This window comes from Chiloscyllium plagiosum, unplaced genomic scaffold, assembly GCF_037043375.1.
Source record: "Chiloscyllium plagiosum isolate Xiang-an unplaced genomic scaffold, Cpla_swu_hap1 HiC_scaffold_4, whole genome shotgun sequence".
NCBI lineage: Eukaryota > Metazoa > Chordata > Chondrichthyes > Orectolobiformes > Hemiscylliidae > Chiloscyllium > Chiloscyllium plagiosum.
This window is the reverse complement of record NW_028270142.1, coordinates 79,775,553-79,787,643: the sequence shown is the minus strand read 5'-3', so window position 1 is coordinate 79,787,643 and position 12,091 is coordinate 79,775,553. Positions and strand designations below refer to the sequence as shown.

Sequence of the window (12,091 nt, the reverse complement as noted above, 5' to 3'; positions counted from 1 at the left end):
TCTTGACTGCCCTGCTTGCTTGAACATAACTCATTAGTTCGGTCAGGGTACTTTTCTGCACAGCTTTGAACCATCTACCAAAGAGTCATTGCACAGTACTATAAACTAAAGCTCACGGTTTTACTTCATAGTATATCTCAATTATGAATACACTGTTACAGGCAGATATGCCATTCAACTTCTCAAACAGACATTTCCTGCCGTAATTTGGGAAGGAATGGTTATAGCCAGAACCATAAACGACAATAATTGTCACAAACAATGAGACACCTCACATATTCAAGTAATACAGGCTGTTTCACAGACTCCTTTCCTAATGAAGGGCTTATGCCTAAAACATCGATTCTCCTGCTCCTCAGATGCTGCCTGACCTGTTATGCTTTTCCAACACTACACTTTCAACACTAATACAGGCTGCTGTCGGTTTACTTTTTAAAGAGTAAAATAAAGATAATATACTTGCATATTTCATATCCTTAGGATTTTTAAAATTTATTCACAGCCACAGTAGGAAAATGAGGCGAGTAACTATGTCTACTTGTAGCTTGGTGCCACATTGCTGGCACAGCCAACTGAAATAAGCACTGTTTGCAAAGCTTGTGTTGAGTAAATATTAGAGGTAAAGCACTCAAAAGGTCAGAGTAGCAATCATGTTATTGCATTTTTTTTTGAAGTAACTCTAGACATTCATCATAATTTGGACAAACATATTTTCTTTTTACAATGAATATAGAAAATACTTTTTATTCAAAAAGAAACAGTGAGAGAAACCGGATTAAAATGGTTTAAAAACAAGCATAAGTATTTTGACTTCAAACGTTACTGAAAACAGTTGAAGTAGCATTTAAGGAGAAAAATATATGCGTGCATAAAATGCATATATTGTGGTATCTGCGATGACAACTAATAGTTGGTACAAAGTAATGCTCCCTCCTCTAGCCTCAAATGTACTAATTCATACTCCTGCACACAATAATATTTACAATGTATATCAACATTTGCTTGGACAAGAGAACACAAAAGTTGTTCTAGTATAGGAAAGTCTATTCGATAGCTTTATTAAGACATCTACTACAACTACAACTACAACTATTACTACTACTACTACTACAACTTGCACTACTTTAGTTCTTTTAATGCTGTAAAATATCTCAAGGTGTTTACAGATGGAGTCTTTGTCCTAAACCTAGTCCAAATTTAAATACAGGCATCATCACAGATTCTAGGGATGAAAGAATAAACACTATGTCTGTGAGCTGACATTTTCTCCATTTCATTAGCATAACATATTTCCAAATAGCAGCATTTGATTAAGAAAGACAAGTAATAGGCTGAGAAAGAACGCCAACAAGGTTTTCCCCTCCAGCTCCAAGTGCTTCTATCTGTTTGAATGAGAGTGGGAGGATGGGGAGCGAAAGATTAAGCTTAGGGACAAACAAACCATCACTGAGTAGTCATTTTGCATTCAAAGGACACACACACAGCTTTACTTCATATATTTAGATTGATTGCTTTTTTTTCAGTCGTATTTTATAAGAATGGATTAATACCAAGCACCATGCCAATTCACTTACATTCCCAATTTCTGCTATAAATACCTATTTTATACTGCTGTAGCCAAATCAATATTTATTCTGAGTTAAGCATAATCCTGAGATAAATCTTTAAGAATATCTTCAGCACAGCACATTGTTTATACAATCATTAATGTAGTCAAAAAGAATCCTGCTAGTTCAAAATATTGCTTTTTAAAAGGAAGTGCAAGTACATAGAGAACATAAATGGAGAATTACGAACTACAAGCCTAAATATTCACGTCAAACAAAGATGTTGGATGCATTATTTAGCATTTCAATTAAAGATATTATTCTTTAACTAAATGAATAATTCATTGACAAGTGTTAAATTTTTTCCCCGAGTAAAATATAACTGTCATGCATAATTAGGGAACCTCCATAGTCCACATTTAATTTCCATGCATTCCAGTATAGTTCTGAAATCAATTGCAAACTATTAGCCTACATTTTATTACTCTAGCATCAACTGGATAGTCAATTTCCAAAATAAACGGACTTCCATATTTAACATGAATAGCTGGAGGTTCTTTATTTAAAAATAGCTCCAACAGACAAAAAGGTAGAATGTGTATTGGCTTAACAGCAATCCAATTATTGGGAGCCACAGCAATATGGTCTTATCTATTTGCTGGTAGGGTTAAAGTTTTGGGGAATAAGTTTGGAAAGACTTTAACACTGGCCTGTGAAGAATAAATTCTGATGCTTTTCTTGCATTGGAAAATTCAGTCATATGAAACTTAATGGGGACATGGATATAAAATTAAATGCTTTTATAACAATGTGTACAATGTACTGGAAACCTCAAATGCAAGCAAATCTGACCGCCAATTTGAAATGCCCCACAAAAGAAAAATGAGATTACTACAACATTTTTGAAAAAGGAAAACTGTTGACTACAGCATTGACAATTTGCTACTGTTGTTTGAATACTGGATAGCATCTTGCATACCTATGCACTTAGTCAACACTGACCATCCCTACATTTCACAACCAGATTTAAAACCACTACCTTTAAATTTGGAAATAAGCTTACTAACCCGACACATAAATTAACCGTAAACATGATTAAAACAAATTTAAATTTATGTTCATTGAATTGCGATTATCTTCATTCAGTTCTTAGAGTATTGCTGTGCCATACGTGTAACATTGAGGAATTTATTCTATTATGGTGACTTCCCTGTATATTAAACTATCTCCTGCATGACTTTAACCATAATTTATTAGACATGACCATTTACTTACTCTTTCTAAAATCATAATCCTATGTTTTTCTTCAGACATTTGGATGGTTTCACTGTAACAAAATAAGCAGAACTTTGATTAATGCTTTGAAAAAAATAAATTTAAATTGAAATTTTCAATGCTTTTTCCAGCTAACAAATCTCAGTTTCAGATAAACAATCAACTGTATTAAAACTGTGGTAGGTACACTTTTTGAAACAGTGCTCAAGGATTTTCTGAACTCCTGCCATCATTCTCAAAAGTATAATTTCTTAGCAAAATGTTTATTCAATCAAGCTTCTTAAATGCAAGATATATGGTGTAGGGGACAGAAGGAAGGACAAGGATAAAGAGGTAAGTTTCATCTGAAAAAAAATTGAAGCAATTTGGTTTATTTGATTTTATAAATAAATTAGCAAAAATACATTTTTATGTTTAGTGGCACAACAATATAATCTTACCTAATTTTTCCTATTAACAAACCAGAACTTGAACATTTAAAAACTTTGATCATTTTGGAAATAGCTAAGATTATGCGACTGAAAATAAAACCTGGGCTGGTGTAACAAACAGTTAATTTTGAATACATAATAATACACTTGTTACACAATATGATCAATGGGTATTTTTGAAATAGGAAACAGAACTTTCCAAATTACAACTGGAATTGTGACCCATTTTAGAACTGCTTAGAATGACACTGCACCATACTTAATATAACAGTGCTTGTGTAGCATTGTGTCCTGTTTTGAATAGCAGTTGCATGATGAGACACAGTATGCAGGAGCTGTAAATGAAAACTGCAATTTTTTATTCATTCATGAATTTATGGGTGTTGCTGGTTACATCAATATTTATGGCCCATTTCAAATTTCCCTGCAGCAGTTGCTGGTGAGCTGCCTTCATGAACTGCTACAATACTTTGGGTGCAAATATATCTACAGTACTGATGGGAAGATAATTCCCAGCTGAAAATGTGTTGCTGAAAAACCGCAGCAGGTCAGGCAGCATCCAAGGAACAGGAGAATCGACGTTTCGGGCATAAGCCCTTCTTCAGGAATGAGGAAAGTGTGTCCAGCAGGCTAAGATAAAAGGTAGGGAGGAGGGATTTGGGGGAGGGGCTTTGGAAATGCAGGTCCTTGGACTCCTCCATCGCCAGACCATGGCAACACGACGGTTGGAGGAAGAGCACCTCATCTTCTGCCTGGGAACCCTCCAACCACAAGGGATGAACTCAGATTTCTCCAGTTTCCTCATTTCCCCTCCCCCCACCTTGTCTCAGTCAAATCCCTCGAACTCAGCACCGCCTTCCTAACCTGCAATCTTCTTCCTGACACCTCCGCCCCCATCCCACTCCGGCCTATCACTCTCACCTTGACCTCCCTCCACCTATCGCATTTCCAAAGCCCCTCCCCCAAGTCCCTCCTTCCTACCTTTTATCTTAGCCTGCTGGACACACTTTCCTCATTCCTGAAGAAGGGCTTATGCCCGAAACGTCGATTCTCCTGTTCCTTGGATGCTGCCTGACCTGCTGCGCTTTTCCAGCAACACATTTTCAGCTCTGATCTCCAGCATCTGCAGCCCTCACTTTCTCCTCGAAGAGAATTCCCAGATTTGATTCAAAATTCAGGCTCACTTAGCAAGCCTTGGGACAATTTTACATTTATGACCTTTATGAATGATACAAAAATCAATGTAACTTAAGCAATGTTACAAAAAGTTCCATCACTCCGTACATCTTAAATAGAGAGTCAAATAGTGAAATCCTCTTTTCACCAGCCAACAACAGAACTGGAACTACTGAACAGTAACTGTTGCCATATCTGTCCTTACTAGCAATTGCTGTGCCATTAATATTTTTTCGCTTAATATGCAAAAGAAAAAACATGAAGTGTATTACACTAGATGAAAACAAATAGAAGGGTCTCACTACAAACATCAGAAAGATAGATTCATTTTTTCCTCTCCCTACAACACCATTACTGATGCTTAAACTTCAGTAAGTGGCTCCCTGAGATCCAAACAAAGATTTAAATGTTAAGCTAGCACAGCTGCAAATGGATTCCTTACAGCAAATTTCTGCATTCTCACTAAATGCTATTTTCTTCAGTTAATGCCTTCCTGCCAGAAACCCTTAAACAAGCTGTTAACTCTGCTCAGTTTTTCTTAACATAGAAACTTTAAACTTACAACTTCAGCAGCCTCACAGGAGGACCTATTCACTGGTGTCTCAAAATCTTTCTGCTTCTCGAATTTCCATCTCACTTCCCTCTCAACACCTCAGTATGACTTACCAGCCTTGGCTGTTTCAAAACTTAATAAGGCAGAAGTGAGGACTGCATAATACCAGCACTTAATAACAACACACTTTCTGTCATTGGCCACTTCTCTCTCTCTCTCTCTCTCTCCCCGATTGTTGTAAAACTCAAGTCAGAAAACCTTCAGCAAATATCTCATGCAGCTTACTGGTCATTTAATTGAAATCATGTGACATCTTGCCAATGTTGTTTTGACATCATTTTAAAGTCAGACCTTCACAGAACTGGGAAACCAAAATCTATTTTCTTCCACTGTAAATCCAAAATCAGTAATATATTGTAAACTTGCATAACAGCCTTCAAAACAAAATTAAATAATCTGAACAGAAAGTATCTACAATGCTAAAGGGAAAAGAATGAGGAGCCGATCTAGGGAATTGCTCTTGTTAGAAGCTAGTGTGGATACAATGGTCAGAATAGCATTTCCTCTGCTGAAATCACATTTAACTCCATGGAAACATTATTAGACATTACTGGATGGTAGTTTGTTTGGGCATATTCTCAAACAAGAAGTACAAAGTAGCATCAACAGAAAATCATTGGACACATCTCATGTAAGTAGTTCTGCCCGTGTCCATGGAGCGAGACAAAAAAAACCTTGCAGATGCTGGAATCCAAAGTAGACAAGCAGAAGGCTGGATGAACACAGCAAGTCAGGCAGCATCAGGAGGTGAAGAAGTCAACATCACAGGTGCAACACTTCTTCAGGACGAGGGGTGGGTGTAAGCGGAGCTGGAGATACAAGAATGGCGGGGGCATGATAGTCCATGTTCAGATTATCATATAGTGTAATAAATCATCAGAAACCTTCTCTGATAATGAGTACCAGAAATCAAACTCCCTTTGGGGAAGTGATGGATCAGGTTCAGTACCTGAATGTTCAAAAGATTTTAAGATTGCTTGCAGCAGGGATCAAAATTGCTATTCACCTGAACTCTTGAATGCTGTAAGTTACTAAAGCTAGTGTGTGGTTATAGAATCAATTGCATAAACTATGTAACAGTGAATCAGGCCATTAACCCAATAAGTCAATTTCAATATTAATGCTCCACAATAGCTTCTATTCTAGCACGATCACCATAAGAAACTACACGTTTCTCCCTTTCATTTATCTTTTCCTGAAATGAATCAACCTGGAGAAGAATCTAGAAATGGGTGGGGAGTGAGCAGCGGCTGGGTCTGAAGATTTGATTGTGCAATCCAGCTGCACAGGACAACTTTTTATCAGACATCAGTCGAGGAAGCACCTATAATTATGGAAGGCAATCCTCAAGATTTGCACATAAGAGATATAAAAGCAAGATTTAGTTTGATCAAAATAAGAAAATAAAATACAAACTGCCCCATAACATAAGCCAAAAAGCACCAGCCTTTTCGGTGATAAACAATCTACTCAGGACTAAATATGGGGGAAAGTGAGGACTGCAGATGCTGGAGACCAGAGTTAAAAAGCGTGGTGCTGGAAAAGCACAGCAGGTCAGGCAGCATCAGAGGAGCAGGAAAAGTGACGTTTTGGGCATAAGTCCTTCATCAGGAATGAAGAAACTGGCAGACAAGAGGAAATACCAACACACTTTGACCATATATTTGGTTCTGATATAACGCGATAGTTCCATTGCTGTGCAGTCCCACATTATAAAGAGAACTGCATAGTAGCAGCACCTTTTAAACTAATGGGACCAGGATCACGTTATAGCCAATACAGGCAAGGAAAGTTTATGTTCTACAAATAATGGTCTCAGTTCTTCCATTGCATTATAGCTAGTTCACATTATAGCAGAACTGATTATTATTTCCACCCTTCATTAACAAAAATACTTGGAAATACAATTAGTAGTCTTATTTTTACTGTTGATCTATCACCAGTTCCATTGTAACATGGCCTAAAACCCAGTCATGGGGGCACATCAAGCCTCAGAAACTGCAACCTATACTCAAAAATGAAAACTGAAAACTGTCTAATTTATGTCTTGAAATTCATTTCCAATGTTTTGTCGTCTCAATTATAATTATAAATTTCACTCAAATTTCAGGTACTAACCAGGTAACACCAAGATTTCCTCTCTCTTGTTCTGCCTCTCCCACCCTACCCCTATTGACACTAATTAGAATGTTAATGTCAGTAAATGTCAACAATCATAGCAATAATCAGACCATTACCAACAAACTTCCATTTCAATCGCTTTTATCTGTTTAAAAAAATTGAATGGCAAAAGTTAATTAATAACAAAGTGGGAGCAATAAGCTACTTTTAAGCTATTCTGCCATTGGATAACATCATGATGGATTCTCAACCTCAATTTAGTTTTCTTTCTTGATTCCCTTATCTTTCCATTCTCCCTCAGATCCAAAAAATGATAAATCTCATCTTTGAACATCCTTAACAATGCAGCATCCACACCTTGGGTGTTAGAGATTCAAAAGAACCACACTCCTCAGTGAGAAAATGTCTCAACGTAGTCAGAAATGGTTGACTCCACATCTACAAATAAAGGGCAAAAGTTCAGGATATTTCAGGCAGAGAAACAGCCTCTCAACACCAGCCCTGCCAAATCCCTTAAGAATTTTGATGTTGCAATGAAATTATCTCTCATTTTTCCAAACTATGGAGAGTATAGGCCCATTCGCCATCATATTTGCACGGATACAAAGGAATTAGTTTAGTGAATCTTTATTTCATCTTACCATAAGAAAATGTATTATTTCTTAGAGGGAGACCAAAACAGTAGTCTCCAAGTCTCACCTGTACAGAATGGGAAAATAGGCTGGGAAAGTTAATGATGATATGTGACAGCTGCATGACCTTAAATGAGCCCTGCGAACATTCCTTTACAGGCCAAAGGCAGCACCAGCCACACGTTTTTTTTAATACTGGCTGTTTATTACAACATATGAGACAGCAAGAGAGAGAGCGAGAGAGCGGACACGGTGGAGGCGGTGGTGGGTTCGAAGGTGAAACAAAAGATAACCAGAAGCAAAATGTTTGCGACGAGAAAGTGAGGACTGCATATGCTGGAGGTCAGAGTTGACAGTGTGGTGCTGGAAAAGCACAGCAGGCTAGGCAGCATCTGAGGAGTAGGAGAATCGACATTTCAGGCTTAAGCCCTTCACACCACTGCCCCCACCCTCCAACCTCTGGCCAAGGCCCCAAAAGGATCCTTCCACATCCAACAGAAACTTACCTGTACCTCCAAAAATGTCATCTGCTGTATCTGTTGCACACGATGTGGTCTTCTCTGCATCGGGGAGACAGGACGCCAACTTGCGGACTGTTTCAGAGAACACCTCTGGGACATACGCACTAACCAACCCCACTGCCCATGGCTAAACAGTTTCAACTCCCCCTCCCACTCCACCAAGGACACGCAGGTGCTGGGCCTCTTCCATCACCAAAACCCTAACCACCCAACACCTAGAGGAAGAATGCCTCATCTTCTGCCTTGGGACCCTGCAACCACACAGGATTAATGTGGATTTCTCCAGTTACCCCATTTCCCTTCCTTCCCACCTTATCCCAGTCCCAAGCCTCCAACACGGCACCACCCTCTTGAACTGTCCATCGTCTTTCCCATCTATCCGCTTCACTCTTCTCTCCAACCTATCACCTTCTCCACCACTTTCATCGGCTTATTGCATTCTCAGCTACCTTCTCCCCCCACCCTACCCCTCACCCATTTATCTCTCAGCCCCCTTGCCCACAAGCTTTAGTACTGATAAAGGACTTATGCTCCGAAATGTTGATTCTCCAGCTCCTCAAATGCTCCCTAGCCTGCTGTGCCTTTCCAGCATCACACTCTTGATGCAAAATGTTAGCGACAATATTAAAAGTAGGGATTGAATACCTTCAGATGCCATTTACAATACATGGAAGACACACTGCTCTTCCAAGGGGAAAGACGTAAGATAGGCTAAATTAGATGTGGAAGGGGGAATGGAAACCACATGGACTGAGTCTCCCACAAAACCACTATACCCTAGCCTGGAGGAAGTTGGGCAGTAATGGGGAGCCAATCGATTAGGAGTGGCGCCTGGACTTCAGGATCCAGGACTCCGCGTAAGGGCATTTAGTGGGATGACTGAAGATCAGAGGCCTCATGTCCTTATCACTCTTTATTGGAGGAAAGGCAATGTACGACAAGATATTGCATTATTATACACTGGAGCAAAAGTTATTATTATACATGGCAATCCATATAGTCATGTAGGGCTCAGAACGATTATTAATGGATTTGGTGAGGTGATAACATCAGCAGTTAGAGCAAATATTAGAATGACCTTGGAAAATGGATCCCCATGAGTAGTCCCAATATTGCTATCCAACATACCAGAAAATGTAATCAGCATGGACTTAAGAGGTACCACCTTGCAAACCCCATTGGGTAAATTCTCTTTTGGTATACAGCTGTGACAGTTACCGTTGGCAAAGCAAAATGGGAACCTCTCATTATCCCTCCACCTTCATGGGTGGTTTTTGATGAACAGTATCGTATTCCTGCAGGACACAAAGAAATTGGGGATACTGTACAGGGCCTGTTAGCTGTGGATATTGTGACACATACAGTATCTGTGTACGATAGGAGAAAGGTGAGGACTGCAGATGCTGGAAATCAAAGCTGAAAATGTGTTGCTGGAAAAGCGCAGCAGGTCAGGCAGCATCCAAAGAGCAGGAGAATCGACGTTTCGGGCATGAGCCCTTCTTCAAGAATGAAGAATAGCCTGTGTACAATAGCCTTGCATGGCCTGTAAAGAAGCTGGATGGAAGTTGGCAAATAGCAGTTGATTACTGCCAACTTAACAAATGTGCTCTTCCACTGTTGGTGGCCTGGTGTGGTCACAGTTATAGAATGTTTGTCATGGGGGCCAGATACCGAGTATGCCATTATTGATCTGGCAAATGCCTTTTTCTCAATATCAATAGCTCCAGATTCACAAGCTCAGCTTGCTTTTATATCTTCTGTCTAAAACCACAAGGATATGTACACAGTCCAACCTTACAATATGGACTAGCAGCAAGGGACTTCGGTATGTGTCCGCTACCATTAGACATTCATGCACACGTTATATTGATGACATTTTGATCCACGGACCAACAGGCATTGCAGTGTTGGATGCTAGCCATACTGGTGCAACATAAGCAAGCAAGGAAGTGAACCCGAAAAAAATACAGGGACAAGCACAATTAGTGCAGACTTTAAGGCATTCAGTTGACAAAAGGGGATAGAATCATCATAAAAATAGTAAATAAAGTAGCTAGGCTGAGGCACAAAGTTATAGGTTTGCTCGGATACTAGCACAGACATGTACCTTAATTGACTACATTACCAAGACCTTTATATGCTACTATCCAAAAGAAAGTTCAGTTTGAATGGTGCAATGAGCAACAGAAAGCATTTATGACCACTAAAGAGGCCGTAGCAACAGTGCTGTTCCTGGCTCCCTGGACACCTGGCCTACCAATTGAATTACAAGTATCAGTAGTACAAGATGTCGCCATGTGGAGCTTATGGCAGAAACAGAAACAAAGGCAATACCTTTGGGCTTCAGGTCCACAAAGCTAACTGAAGCAGCTAAGTGTTACACACCATTTGAAAAGCAGCTTCTGGCCTGCTAGTGGGACCTTGTAGAAACTGAACAGCAAACACATGAGGACAAAGTCCTCCTCAGACCTCAATTCCCAATTCTGACACAGGTATTATCTGATGTTGCGAACCACAAGGTCAGTAGAGCCCAACAAAACTCTACTGTAAAATGGAAATGGTAGATAGCTGATCAAGCTAAGAAAGGAAAAGGAAGACATTGCCAACACAATGAACAGATAGCTGGGTAGCCACCAGGTGAACAACCTCAAGAGTCCTGACCAGACCATGCCTGCATCTCATTCAATGGTGCATTCTGCTCGAACAACTGCCTGAAAATATTCATCAATGTGCTGGGTTCATTGACGCATCAGCCACCTGGCCAAAAGTGGTGGCGAGCCGTTGCATTTAATCCTTCCACACAATTAATTATCCATTTTGAAGGAGATGGGGGAAATCGAGGCAGTGTGCCAAATTAGCAGTGCTGGTGGAGGAAAGTCAGTGCCTGCAGATTTATACTGTCTCATGGGCGGTGGCCAACAGAATGGCTGTATGGATACCAACCTGGTAGTCACATGACTGGAAGATTGCTGGAAAGCTCAGATGGGGAATAGTAATTGGAAACTAATATGGATGTAGCACAGGACAAGAAAATTACTGTGTACCATGCTGATGCCCATTTGAAGAAGGATTGTTCATTTTCTTTATTTCGAACTAAGAAAATTTACACCCAGGAACAGGCCCTTTGGCCCTCCAAGCCTGAGCCGATCCAAATCCACTGTCTAAATCTGTCGCCCAATTCCTAAGCAGCTGTATCCCTCTGCTCCCCACCTACTCATGCATCTGTCCAGACACATCTTTAATGAATCTACTGTGCCTGCCTCTACTACCTCTGCCGGCAATGTGTACCAGGCACCTACCACCCTCTGTGTAAAGTAGTTGCTGCGTGTCTTCCATAAACATTTCGCCTCTTGCTTTTAAAGTGTGACCTCTCGTTATTGAATCCTTCATCCTGGGAAAATGCTTATCTCTATCTACCCTGTCTATACCCTTCATGATTTTGTAGACCTCAATCAGGTCCTCCCTCAATCTCCCTTTTTTTCTAATTAAAACAATCCTAACCTATTCAGTCAATCTCTCTTCATAGCTAGCACCTTCTATACCAGGCAACATCCTCGTAAACTCTCTCTGCACCCTCTCCAAAGCATCCACTTCCTTTTGGTAATGTGGCGACCAGAACTGTACACAGTATTCTAAATGCAGCCAAACCAATGTCTTGTACAATTTTAACATTACCTGCAAGCTCTTATACTCAATACCCCGTCTGATGAAGGCAAGCATACCATATATGCCTTTTGACCACTCTATCCACTTGTGCAGCAACCTTCAGGGTACA

The 12,091-nt window shown here is 39.9% G+C and overlaps 1 protein-coding gene across 4 annotated transcripts in view; it reads right to left on the bottom strand.

Moving 5' to 3' along the window:
* The window catches only part of rb1cc1 (RB1-inducible coiled-coil 1), a 311,576-nt gene that overhangs the window by 48,857 nt on the left and 250,628 nt on the right, over nt 1-12,091 (bottom strand). For all 4 annotated transcript variants that reach the window (XM_043688321.2, XM_043688325.2, XM_043688324.2 and 1 more), the window contains one exon: nt 2,823-2,874. In XM_043688321.2, the coding sequence (XP_043544256.2) occupies nt 2,823-2,874 (52 nt within the window). The remainder of the gene's footprint in view (nt 1-2,822; nt 2,875-12,091) is intronic.